The 12,445-nt window shown below is 45.0% G+C and overlaps 1 protein-coding gene across 1 annotated transcript in view; it reads left to right on the top strand.

The window, feature by feature from the left end:
- NOP58 (NOP58 ribonucleoprotein) overlaps positions 1-11,852 on the top strand; it is a 35,051-nt gene extending 23,199 nt beyond the window's left edge. The window contains exons 11-15 of the mRNA XM_082260990.1: positions 1,465-1,599; positions 1,803-1,864; positions 10,679-10,833; positions 10,906-11,042; positions 11,704-11,852. Coding sequence (XP_082117116.1) covers positions 1,465-1,599; positions 1,803-1,864; positions 10,679-10,833; positions 10,906-11,042; positions 11,704-11,763 — 549 coding nt within the window. The 3' untranslated portion in view covers positions 11,764-11,852. The remainder of the gene's footprint in view (positions 1-1,464; positions 1,600-1,802; positions 1,865-10,678; positions 10,834-10,905; positions 11,043-11,703) is intronic.
- Positions 11,853-12,445: the final 593 nt, after the last annotated feature.

Here is a 12,445-nt window from a genome sequence, read left to right as displayed (position 1 = left end):
GGCCAGGTATTAAATAAAAACACAAGTTGCACACTCCACTGCCCTTTTGCCCTGATCCCTTTTATAACTGGGATATTAAATTTACAATGGTGCGGTCCGTATCGTTTTCTTTAAGCAGAGGCCTAAATTTCATATTTGTGCAAACTCATTGCGCCATCCCACATCCTATTCCCTCTATTCCCCCTCATCGGGTAACTGCAATGACCATGTGTGTTCAGACCAGAACTGCGTCCCCGAGGTGTGCGGCATTATGCAACATGTTTGCTTTATTTTGAACCACTCTGCATGAGGTTGTCACTGCTGTAAAAAAGAGGAGCTCTGATGCCCCCTGCCACCAGCTCTGCATCTCAAAACAAAGTATGGACAGCAGTGTGTTGGGCTGCAGGGCATTGTAAACAGGCCCTTACATTAGTGCTTCCCTTTGCTTTACAACCCTTCTTGCTTCAAAGACCCCACTTTACAATACAGTCCATACAATACAGTCCATCCATTTACATCACAGTGCACCCTTTTACAACAAAGTGCACCCCTTTACCGAGTACAGTCCTCCCATTTGTCACTTGGCACCAATTTTCTATACAATCTCCCAATTTATATCACAATGCACCCCTTTAAATCAGTCCCCCATCTAGATCAAATTGCACCCCTTTATATTTCAGACTTCCTATTTACATCACAGGGAACCCCTTTTAATCAAAACTCCCTTTACATCAAGCCTGATGGGTGGAGATGAGTCTAGGAGAAGAGATTTGCTTGTGACTGATTGTTAGAGGTAAACTGCGTATGAGAAGGACATTTATAGGACTGTCATTTTATGTTCGTTTTTCAATTACACCATATTTTGCTAAAACGAATTTCTTAGATTATACTGCGAACATTCCATGAACTTTCTAACAAAACATTGACATCTGCAACTAGAGGGTTATGTTTTGTATGATTGAATGGCTATAAAGAAATGAGAGAACGTTGACTTGACCTGTAATATCTATATATTGGCGTACAGTGCAGGACACAGGCTTGATATTCGTAGACCCTGGGTTATAGTCTGGTACCTTCAGATGACTGGACAAAGGCAAATCGTTTGTGGATACAACTCTAGGTGGGCGGTTCCCTATAACCCTATCCCACTACGAGAGTCCTCAATTTCGTAGCAAGCAATATACAGTAACAGAGGGTAGGGTAGGATGGCCTGCGCTCTGTATTGTACTCCCAATATATGGAATTTACAGGTAAGTCAATTCTTTTTATGCAAATTGTACAGTACACAGGCTTGATATATTCATAGACCCTGGGATCAGGCAATGAATAGGAAAGGTGGGCAACGACAGAGCAAACTGTGCCAACAGGTTCAACAAGATGGGTGAACAGATACAACTTAGAGCGCTGCTTCAGTCACTTTAAGCATTCTATATGCAATTTTTTATACTGACTCACTAATTTTTATTTTATTTTTCCCCTACATAGATATCCCGTATGCTGGCAGCCAAGGCGTCTCTTGCCATCAGATATGATGCCCTTGGGGAGGACACAAATGCTCAGTTGGGGGCAGAGACCAGAGCAAAATTGGAAGCACGTCTTCGACAACTGGAGGATAAAGGGGTATGTGACGAAAGAAGTACAACTTACTGTCTGGTCTGTGATGATGACCTATTAATATTGCCTGATATTTCTATGAGGGCAATATCAGTCACTACCTCATCTGAGACCTTTTATTTTTATTTTTTTTATCACTCCGGTATTTCCATTCTTATAATTGGTAATATTTTAGATATCCTACTGAATTGTTCTTTTTACACCCCCAGCTGAAAAGAATAAGCGGCACTGGAAAAGCACTTGCCAGGGCAGAGAAATATCAGCACAAAAGGTAATTTTTTTTTTATAAACTTTGTTGTGTTGTGGTGAGGCTTTGGAAAGGTTTATTCTGTATTACTTGGTATTCCCTTTTTTTTGAGGATACTCCTGAGGCTGAAGGTTATTGTATGGCCAGTTTGTAGAAGTTGTCAGGAATTCTTCCTTGGGACATGAAGTAAAATTAAATCTCTACACTAGGGCACAAAAAGCAGGTAGAGAAGAAGATATTGGTTTTAAAGTGAACCTATGCTGGGCCATAGATGTTCAGTCACATACAGGTGCATCTCCTTACATTAGAATATCATAAAGTAAATTTCAGTAATTCAATTCAAAAAGTGAAAATCCTATATTGTATAGATTCATTCCACACAGTGATATTTCATTTGCAATAATTAAGTTTTCAGGAAAAGTGAAACAATCACCATCAGAACAAAACATAAACGAAGCAAAAAACAAGTCCTAAATAACGCATGCAACAAAAGGACTGTGGAACAGGGAAAGCACATGAGGCAGATGTGATTAAAATGGGAGTACATTACATTCGCTATACAATTGACCATAGGAATAACTGTTCCCATCACAGATAGCAACCTGAAAGTCCAGTGCACCCGGCAACCCTCACAACGTACATTGTCCACCCCCCCCCCCCACCCGGCCTCAAACATCATAGGGCCCTTGGGCAGGAGGGCGGGTGATGCAACAAGAACTGCAGAAATTTATAGCAGTATCATGGCTAAACCACAAAGAAAAAGGGGCAGGGGAGGCAATAGATAGAGGGAGAAGAACGGCAAAGAAAAGAAGGGAGAGAGGGGTACCAGTCCAAGTGTGGGCAAGTTGACTAAGCTAAGGGGGCTCGAGTGGGCTCAGACTACAAAGAAACCGATAGATATTGGATCCAGGGTTCCCAGGTTCTGTCAAATTGATGGCGCTTATCCAAAAGGGTGGCCGAGAAGCCTTCATTAAGCATGATCCAGGTTAACTTGTGTTTAACGAGATCAAACGGAACGGTGGGGGAACTCCATTGTCTGGCTACCGCCAATGTGGCTGCCGTAAAGATGAATGCCACCAATTTCCTGGCCCTGCGGGGCACCTGTACGGAGTGTCCAAACAGAGCCTGTTGGAGGGATTTGGTCAAGTTGACTTGCGTGAGAGAATAAATGAAGTTATACACCCTGATCGAAAATCTCTTTACCTTAGGGAAGGTCCACCATGTATGTAGAACCGTGCCCCACATACCACATCCACGAAAACCTGTCGCCGTAGCCCCCTGAGCATATGCAGCTATTGTCGGCACCATGTACCAGCGCAATAAAACCTTTAAGTTGACCCCTATTAATGAAGTGTTGACCAATGACTTGGAGGCATTCTGGGCCATCTGGAACCAGTCTTTGAGTTCATAAGTGGAGTGAAGGTCCTGTTCCCATTTCTGCATATAGGACAGTTTGACGGGGGGGAGGTGAGAATACCATATATTTTCGAGATGTGCCCAGTGTGCTTATCATAGATATTCCATCGGAGTGGATGTAGTAAGATCAGAAATGGACTGTAGAGAACGTAAATAGTGTGTAAGCTGTACATAGTGGTAAAATTCAGAATTAGGGAGCTGATGTTTCTCCTGTAAGCAAGCCGTAGACATAATACCCTTATTACAACAATCTGCAATGCGGAGAAGACCTTTATTGGTCCACCAGGCAAAGGCGTGGGATTAACGGTGATATTTCAAGCATATATTTTTTTTTTTTTCTCATTTTGATGATTCTGGCTTACAGCTAGTGAAAATCCAAAATTCAGTATCTTTGAAAAACAATGCAGGAGGAGCTGAAGGCCGCTAACAAAGCAACCTGGGCTTCCATAACATCTCAGAAGTGCCACTGACCTGATCACCTCAATGCCATGCTGCATGGATGCAGTAATTCATGCAGAAGGTGCCCTGACCAAGTACTGAGGGCATACCATACTGTACATGGACATACATTTCTCTATTTTTTTTAAATTTTTTTTGGTCTCACATTCTACTCAAATTTTCTATGTGAGACCCAAAAAAATACAGAAATGTATGTCCATGTACAGTATAGTATGCCCTCAGTACTTGGTCAGGGCTCCTTTTGCATGAATTACTGCATCTATGCAGCATGGCATTGAGGTGATCAGGCCGGTGGCACTTCTGAGATGTTATGGAAGCCCAGGTTGCTTTGTTTAGCAGCCTTCAGTTCCTCTGCATTGTTTAGTCTGGGGTGTCTCATCTTCCTCTTGACAACCCCACAGATTCTCTATGGGATTTAGGTCAGGTGGGTTTGCTGGCCAATCAAGCACAGTGATACCATGATCATTAAACCAGGTATTGATACTTTTGGCCGTGTGAGCAGGTGCCAAGTGCTGCTGGAAAATTTAAATCGGTATCTCCATAAAGCTGGTCAGCAGAGGGAAGCGTTAAGTGCTCTAAAATTTCCTGGTAGAGGGCTGCACTGACTTTGAACTTGATAACACAGTGGACCAACACCTGCAGATGGCATGGCTCCTCAAATCATCACAAACTGTAAAAAGTTTTGCATTTAATTTGGAAATCAAGGTCCCAGAGTCTGGAGGAATAGTGGAGAGGCGCAGAATCCAAGTTACATGAGGTCCAATTTGAAGTTTGCAGTTGGTAAGGAGCCGCCCACTCATACAGTCTTCACCATTGGGTATTGACCTCTTATCCATAGGAGCAAGCTAGGCATAAGACTTGTTAAAACACAACAATTTGCATTGACACACCTGTCAATGCACACCCCCCCCCCCCCCCCCCCCCCCCGCTATCAGCATTCCCAACTCAGTTTTGTCTTCTGCCTAGTTAGGAGTAAGATAGGCTTCCCTGTGCTGGGGCTAGTCTGTCTGTCTTCTGTTTTTTATTACTTTTTATTTTCTAAGTGTTTTTTCTTTACACTACTAGCTTTTTATTTGTTCCTGCGCTTAGTTAGTCGGGTCTTCGGAAGACTACAGCGTTTGTGGAGCTGGGAATCGGACTGGTTGTAATAGAGCCTTACGGAATCCCAGCCCGCCATCGAGCGTTTAGCAGGCTATGCGTATGCCCTGGCCTCGCAAACGACCTGTCCCTGTCCTCAGGGACAAAGCCCGCGAGGTGGCCACCTCGCTAGGATGCCTCAACTGGGGTTTTCCGTGCATTGCTAGTCCTTTTTGGCTGACGGCACCCCCACCACCTGGGTTGGGAGGCTTCCCGTCGCAGACCGGCACCCACGCCATCATGGATCGGTGAGTACATTCTGTGTGAGGCCTCTGTTCTGGGGATGACTGTCTGCTGAGTCTCCCCTCATGTCTGTTTGTCTGGGGCTCACATTCCCTCCCGACCCTGCGGGGGCACTATTGCGTCCAGGACGCTCTGTGTGGGTCCCTGTCCCCTCCGGCACTGTTTGTGTGTGGTTTTGTGGATTGCAGGCACGCATGTGAGGCCCGCTGCCGTATAAAACCACGGGGCTGCCATTTTGGGTGTGGGCGGCTGCTCTGGCTTCAGTAAGGGCACTTCAGCAGCCATTTTCTCTGTAGTGTATCGCGCCCTTTCGGGCGCCATCTTTGGTGTGGCAAGGTTGTTTTCGGCACATGTTCGGTGGCCATTTTCCCGGAGCCTCCCATTGAAATCTATAGGCAACCATTTTTCCTTAGCCCGAGTCCTATTCAGCCTCTAGCGGTGTGACATCACTTCCTTTCCTCATGCAGCCAGATCGTTCAGCAAGCGTGGTAACTGTACAGCTACACTTCTGGGGGTCTTTTCCTGCTGTTTTTTGGGGGATATTCCTTTGCTATCAGTCATATTCTTTCTTGTGGGGTACTTGTCTAGTCCTTATTGCGGTGGGTTTCGCCGCTGTTGCGATTTAAAGGGCCAGCGTCAGTTTTTTATGGAGTCCCAGGACAGCAAATTCCCCCCTGCTTTGGTGGAAGATTCGCCTGAATCTTCTGCAATTACTGCTGCACTTGCGACTTTAGCGTGCAAAGTGGATCTGTTGATGTCTGAACGGGCTTCTAGAAAAAGGCCATGATATGGTTGCCATGGACAGTGTACCCCCTGAAGGGTCTCAGTCCTCAAGTCGGAAGGGGATGATTCCCCCCCCCCCGGGGCGACCAGAAGAGAACGCGCTGCTATGTCTACGCTTATCACCTCTGTAAAAGATGCACTACATTTGGAGGATGAGCCCAACCTGCCGGGTAAGCGGTCTTCTTTTGGGACCCGTAGAACCCAGAAGGCGGCACAAGTATTTCCTTGTCCCGCTGAGTTTCACGAAATGGTGAACGAACAATGGCGCAATTTTGGTGTACCAAAACTGTTTCAGTTCCGTTATCCCTTTGCATCTCCTACGGATTCGTGCTGGATGGTGGCCCCTAAGGTGGATCACACGGTGTCCAGGTTGAACAAAGCCACTCATGCCCGCGGAGGATTCTCCGGTGTTTAGGGAGCCTACGGATAGGGGGTGGAATCTCTTACTCGCCACTCCTATATGGTGGCAGGTTCTTTGATGAAACCTATTTTCGCCTCAGTGATCTCTTAGGCTGTGGTAGATTGGGCCAAGGTGCTCAGACGCACCCTTGTGGCTGATTCCGCCCCTCCTGCTACTTTGGAGATGGTGGACCAGATTATTCAGGCTGTTCTGTACCTGTGTGACACTGCCTTGGATGAGGCTCCTTTGGCCGCACTACTGTCTGCTGTCGCAGTGATAATCTGTCGTTTGGTATGGCTAAAGAGCTGGTCTGCTGACCAGACTTCCAGAAAGACGGTGTCTGACATCCCTTATGCGGGGAATCGCCTTTTTGGGGATTCCCTGGACGAATTGGTTAAGGGGGTCACTGGGGGCAAGAGCACTCTGCTGCCCCAGAATCCCAAGGGAAAATCTTTCTGCGGTAAGCGGGGCTCTTCCTTTAAACCAAATCAGGGGCCTTTCGTGCCTTCAAGGCACAAGACAAGGGGAAACCCTTTAAGGGCCATGGTGGCCAGAGGAAGCTTTGGGTGGGCAAGTCGAAAGCCGCCCAGGCTGGCACGGTGTCCCAGTCTGCCGCGACCTGAAGGGACGCCCTCGCCCGTTCCAGGGGTGGGGGGGACGTCTGCGCGGTTTTCTCGAACCTTGGCTGCTCCGGATCCTGGGCAGGTGGGTTCAGGAAATCATTCGATCAGGTTACAAGATCGAATTCCTTTCACGTCCAGCGGACAGATTGTGCGGGTGCAGACGGACAACTCCAATGCGGTGGCTTACATCAATCACCAAGGGGGCACCAGGAGTGCCTGGGCGGCCCAGGAAGTGACCACGATTCTGTCGTGTGCCGAGACTCGCGTCCCGGTGATTTCGGCAGTTCACATTCCAGGTGTGGAGAATTGGCAGGCCGATTACCTTAGCCGCCAGACCCTGGACCAGGGGGACTGGTCCCTACACCCGGAGGTGTTTTCAGATGCTGTGTGCTCGATGGGGATCTGTTCGCATCTCGTCTAAACAAGGTGGGAAGGTTCGTGGCAAGAACACGTGATCCTCTGGCAGATGCCTCGGATGCGCTGGTGGTGCCTTGGAATCGGTGTGGCTGTTGAAAGCCAGGTCCTGAGAGATCGGGGTCTCATCGGCGGTCATTCCTACCCTGCTCAAGGCTAGGAAGGCCTTGTCCGGTAAAATCTCTTACCGTACCTTGAAGGCTTATTTTGCCTGGTGTGAATCTAGGGGCGTCCATCCTCGCTCTTTTTCGGTGGCGAGGGTGTTGGCCTTCCTACAATCTGGTGTGGACCTGCGTCTTGCGCTGACCATGATTAAGGGGCAGTTGTCTGCGCTGGCAATTCTTTTCCAGCGCCCTTTGGCGTCAAATTCTTTGATACGCACCTTTATTCAAGGGGTGCGTCATTTGGCTCCTAGGAGAGCGCCTTTACCTCCTTGGGACTTGAATTTGTCCTGTCCGTTTTGCAACGTCCTCCCTTTGAGAACATCAGGGAGATTCCTTTGCCTATGCTGTCACGGAAGGTTGCCTTTCTGGTGGCGATCACATCTGCCCGCAGTGCCGGAGTTGGCGGCCCTGTCTTGCCGCTCCCCCTACCTGGTTGTTCATAGGGATAAGGTGGTCTTGTGACCTAACCAATCTTTCCTTCCTAAGGTGGTTTCCTATTTTCACCTTAACAAGGATATTGTCTTGCCTTCGCTGTGTGCGAATCCTAAGCATCCGAAGGAGTTTGCCTTGCATTCCTTGTATGTTGTCCTGGCGATCAGGGCTTACCTGTCTACTGAATCCTTCAGAAAGTCGGATTCCCTTTTTGTCCTTCCCAAGGGTCCTCGAAAGGGTATGGCTGCGGCAACCATTTCAAAATGGATCAGACAGATGATTGTACAGGCCTATTCAATTAGGGAACGGGTACCGCCCTTCCCTATCAAGGCGCACTCTACCAGAGCGGTGAGTGCGTCATGGGCTTTCCGACATCAGACTTCGGTGGCCCAGGTGTGCAAGGCAGCGACTTGGTCGTCCGTGCACACCTTTTCCAAGTTCTACAAACTTGATGTTTTGGCATCGGCAGATGCCTCCTTTGGCCGCAAAGTTCTGTGTGCGGCAGTGCCTTGAGGGGGACATGGCGTTAGCATGTCCCCGTCTGTTGGGGTTGTTTTCCCCTTTGCTTGCTTTCCTGGGTTTGGTTGCTCCTGTTGAGCTTTTCTGTTGCCCAGTGTCTTTACCTTTCTGCTCAGATAAGGTTCCTTTGTCTGACCTGGGTGCTGCATTGCCTTTTGTGACGGTTGCGCTTCCCACCCCTCATGTCTACACTGCTTTGGGACATCCCATTGGTGAAGACTGTATGAGTGGGCAGCGACTGTCAGAGGACTCAGAGAAAAATTTTACGGTAAGATTTTACAAAAATTCCGTTTTTTTATTGGTCTTGTGTAATCTAATTTTCTGAGATACTGAATTTTGGGTTTTCACTAGCTGTAAGCAATCAAAATCAAAAAGCTATGCTTACTCTGTGTAACGCATCTATATAAAATGAGTTTCACTTTTTGAATTGAATTACTAAATTAACTTTTTGATCTAGAGATGCACCTGTATTCCTAAGCAGGATCTATAGTGTCAAGGCAAGTTGTTTCCCCACCCACCAGGAGAATAATGCTTTCTTTTGTGTTTGTTAAAAAGAAAAAAAAAATTGCCATGGACAGCAAGTTTTTAAACTGTATTTTGGATAGTGTGCACAAGTTAAGGGAGCCTGTGGCTGGGTACGGGCATTGAAGTTTTTCAATAGGCAGTAAATGAGCTTTATAAGAAGACCTCATTGACCTGTGTAGCTGCTGACACTGTTTAATAATGCCTAACATTTACAAGAAAGAGTTCTGAAGTTCAGTTTGAGTCTCTCAGCACTGCTAAACCCCCTGACACCATTCCAGAGCTTCTGCTTTGTTTTATAATATAGGTGGGTATCAAGTTACTGCTGAAAAGGGGTTTTAGACAAGTGATTAAGTGCAAAGCATGACTTTATGGATGAATTACTCTATCGTGCCTGCAGCTACAGATGTATGTGAGGGCTAATTTTTAAGGCTATTGGTTTGGCAAAAAAATGGTCCAAAGTTTTATTGCTGCTTGTTAACAGTTGTAATCATAGCCTTTAATGTTAGCTGGCTTGGTTTACTGGCCTCTGTGCTCTGTGTGACCAATATCCTAAACGTCACATAGACTTTTCCTGCAGACTCCACCTCTCAGTGCCACTGAACAGCAGGATGGTCACCCAGGCCTCCAAGAGTATTTTATGGTTCCAGCATTTGTCTAGAAAAGTGCTAGAAATCACCAAACCTTATATATTGTTTAAAAGCTGAGGCCCTGGAGATTAACAAGATGGCTGTTGCAATCTTTATACTGAATGTCACACAGTAGTTGCTCAGCCATTTATCAAATACAGATTTTCAGGAAAAAATACACTTCAATGTATTTAGAGTGCACACAATATAATACCCAGTTTTGGGCTAAGATAATGTTGCATCACGTAAATGGCAATCGTGTCAAGACTTCAAAATTGTGTGAACCCAAAAAATTGCCTCAAACTACTTAAAATTTCTCATAGCCAACACTTTAAAAGGCTTTAAAAGGCTTTACAGCTTATCAGTGAGTTGTGAATAATAGCCCTAGAATTACTGCAGTCACTCTGATGTTCCTGGGGATATCTCACGTATGTTATAGTTGCTGTTTACATGTGTGGGAGGCAGGGGTTCTTGTGATTATTGGGTTTTTTTTTTTTTTTTTTTTCTTTCATTGAACTTTATTGCTATTACAAAGGGGAACCTAACAAAATCCCCCTATGTAATAGCTTTGTACAGTGACAAGTCCTCTTCATGGATACATCAGGGGTCTGTTAGATTCTCAACGTATCCCCTGCCCTCTAGAGCAGCTAACCAAGCACAGACGCCAGCTCTGAAACCAGAAGGGACCACATTGTCGCTTCCAGCTTCATCAGAGGAGATTGGGCAATGGATTTTTTTTCCTCCATCGCCTCTGAAGCAATCCTGGATGTTTTACTAGCAGCGGGAGGTGGGGGCAGCCCTTCTGAATACCATAAGTTATCAGGCTGCTGTAGAGCTGCCTGCATCACTTTTACCAGACAGCAGATCGATGTCAAAGATGCTACGATAGTGGCTGCTATGATCTTGGTATAACCACTTGCTGGCAGGCTGTACATGTGCTAATGGCAAGTGGTAAAGAAATAGTTTTACGATGACTAGAAGGTTTGTATGCCACTTTTGTCTCTTCCTAATTGTATCTTTTGAAAGATTTTCAGGCCTATTTATGGAAGTGAATAACTGTAGTGTTAACACGTTATTGGTATTTGTGTGTTTTTCAGTGAAGTGAGGACCTATGACCCATCAGGGGATTCGACTTTGCCTTCTGTCCCCAAGAAGCGAAAGTTTGAGGAGGTTGAGCAAGAAGAGCAGCCAGTTGAGGTCAAAGCGAAAAAAGCGAAGAAATCCAAAATAATAAAGATGGAAGCGGCAGAAGGCAAGTGATCATATGCTGATTGTTCTAATTGTTAGAAATGTTTGATTTTTGGCTAAAACTAGTCTTTTACAGAACCGGGTGAAGAAGTTGTGGAGACCCCCAAGAAAAAAAAGAAGAAAATTAAAATAAAAGTAGAAGAGGAGGAGGAACAAGCAGAGGAAGAGCCGGAGGAACAAGCAGAGGAAGAGCCAACAACTAGCACAGCTGAGGTAATAGATCGGAGGTGTATAAAGATGGCCAGGGATAGAATAATCTGTTTGGATGACTGGGATTTTAGGATCTTAAAGCTAATGCTGAGTTCAGTGTTAAAGGAAACCCTTGCTAAGACTGAGGCTGACCTTTTTAACCTGCTACTGGAAATGCCAGTTTCCTGGTTGTCATGATTATCCAGTGTATTCCATACTTTTTTTTTGACCTGCAACACGCATGAAGATCAAGAATACAACTTGAAGCACTCTATGCTTGCATGCTTGCTCCAGGTCAGAGTATTGATGCCAAGGATGGGTTCTAGGAATTAGGCATTTTCAAAATAAGTATTTTCAGAAGGTTTGCATCATCGGCAGAGTATTTCTTTTGGCACAGTTTAACTTTTAAGGGCATGCATTCTTTCACCTTTTGATGTTTCATGAGCCTCTCTAGCATGTGTAAGTGTATATGACTAAATCTGCTCCTTAGAGCAGTTGCATTTTATGCTACACACTATTTTTTTTTTGTTTTTGCATGTGATCCTGAGATCCGTTACATCATGCACAGTACATGGATAGTCTATATAAGCTTATGTTTAGTCTTCCACGTTTGTATGTCATTTACTGTGGCCTTGATCATTAAACTTTTTTAATACTTTTTTCTTGCACTGCTTCCTTCTAACAGCCTTCAAAAAAGAAGAAGAAGAAGAAAAAGGTGAAGCAAGAGGAGGAAGAGGAAGATTAAAGATTATTGTGGACCTTTTTTTTCTAATGAACTGCTGTCAGTGTATCTAGTGCTGGAGAAGACCCTGGACATGGGAATAAAGGCACTTCTCTAAATGTCTCATGCTAAGGATTATGGCATGGATCTCAAAAAATTCAGTTTTTTTTTCTTTGTTTGTTTTTTACATTTACAAATACCTCCGGTTATTTTTATAGTTCTCCAACTATTTGGATCTGTTATTTTATGCATTGCAATACAAACGCTGCAATCTTTGAAAATGTGTTGAAAAACATTTCTTTGGTTTTAAAGTCAAAATTTCATAAGGACGTCATCTTTCACAAATTTCTTTTTCAGCTTTTTGCCTGACACCATTCTTTGGATGGATGCACTTTTTGTGCATGTGTATATATTTTTAGCATTATGCTTTTGTCCAGCACCATTTTTAGAACATATACCTTTTGTCGAGGTAGAATTCAATTTTTTTTTTTTTTTTTGGTCTCGTAGGTTTGTTTTACATATGTCTATTGTAAAACTAGTTGCTCCACTGTGTTCTGTAAAATCCTATCTAATTACCTTGGAATAAACTGGTGCTCAGAGAGGGCAACACAGCTACACTTCCTGTTTTGTCCTTTGTTTAAAATGTCTCTGTAGTGAGATAACAATAAGGGCTTGTTGATTTCTTTCTGGAAATGCTAGTTGCCTG

Source organism: Pelophylax lessonae (genome assembly GCF_965119305.1).
Source record: "Pelophylax lessonae genome assembly, chromosome: 6".
NCBI lineage: Eukaryota > Metazoa > Chordata > Amphibia > Anura > Ranidae > Pelophylax > Pelophylax lessonae.
This window is presented reverse-complemented; position numbering and strand designations above follow the sequence as displayed.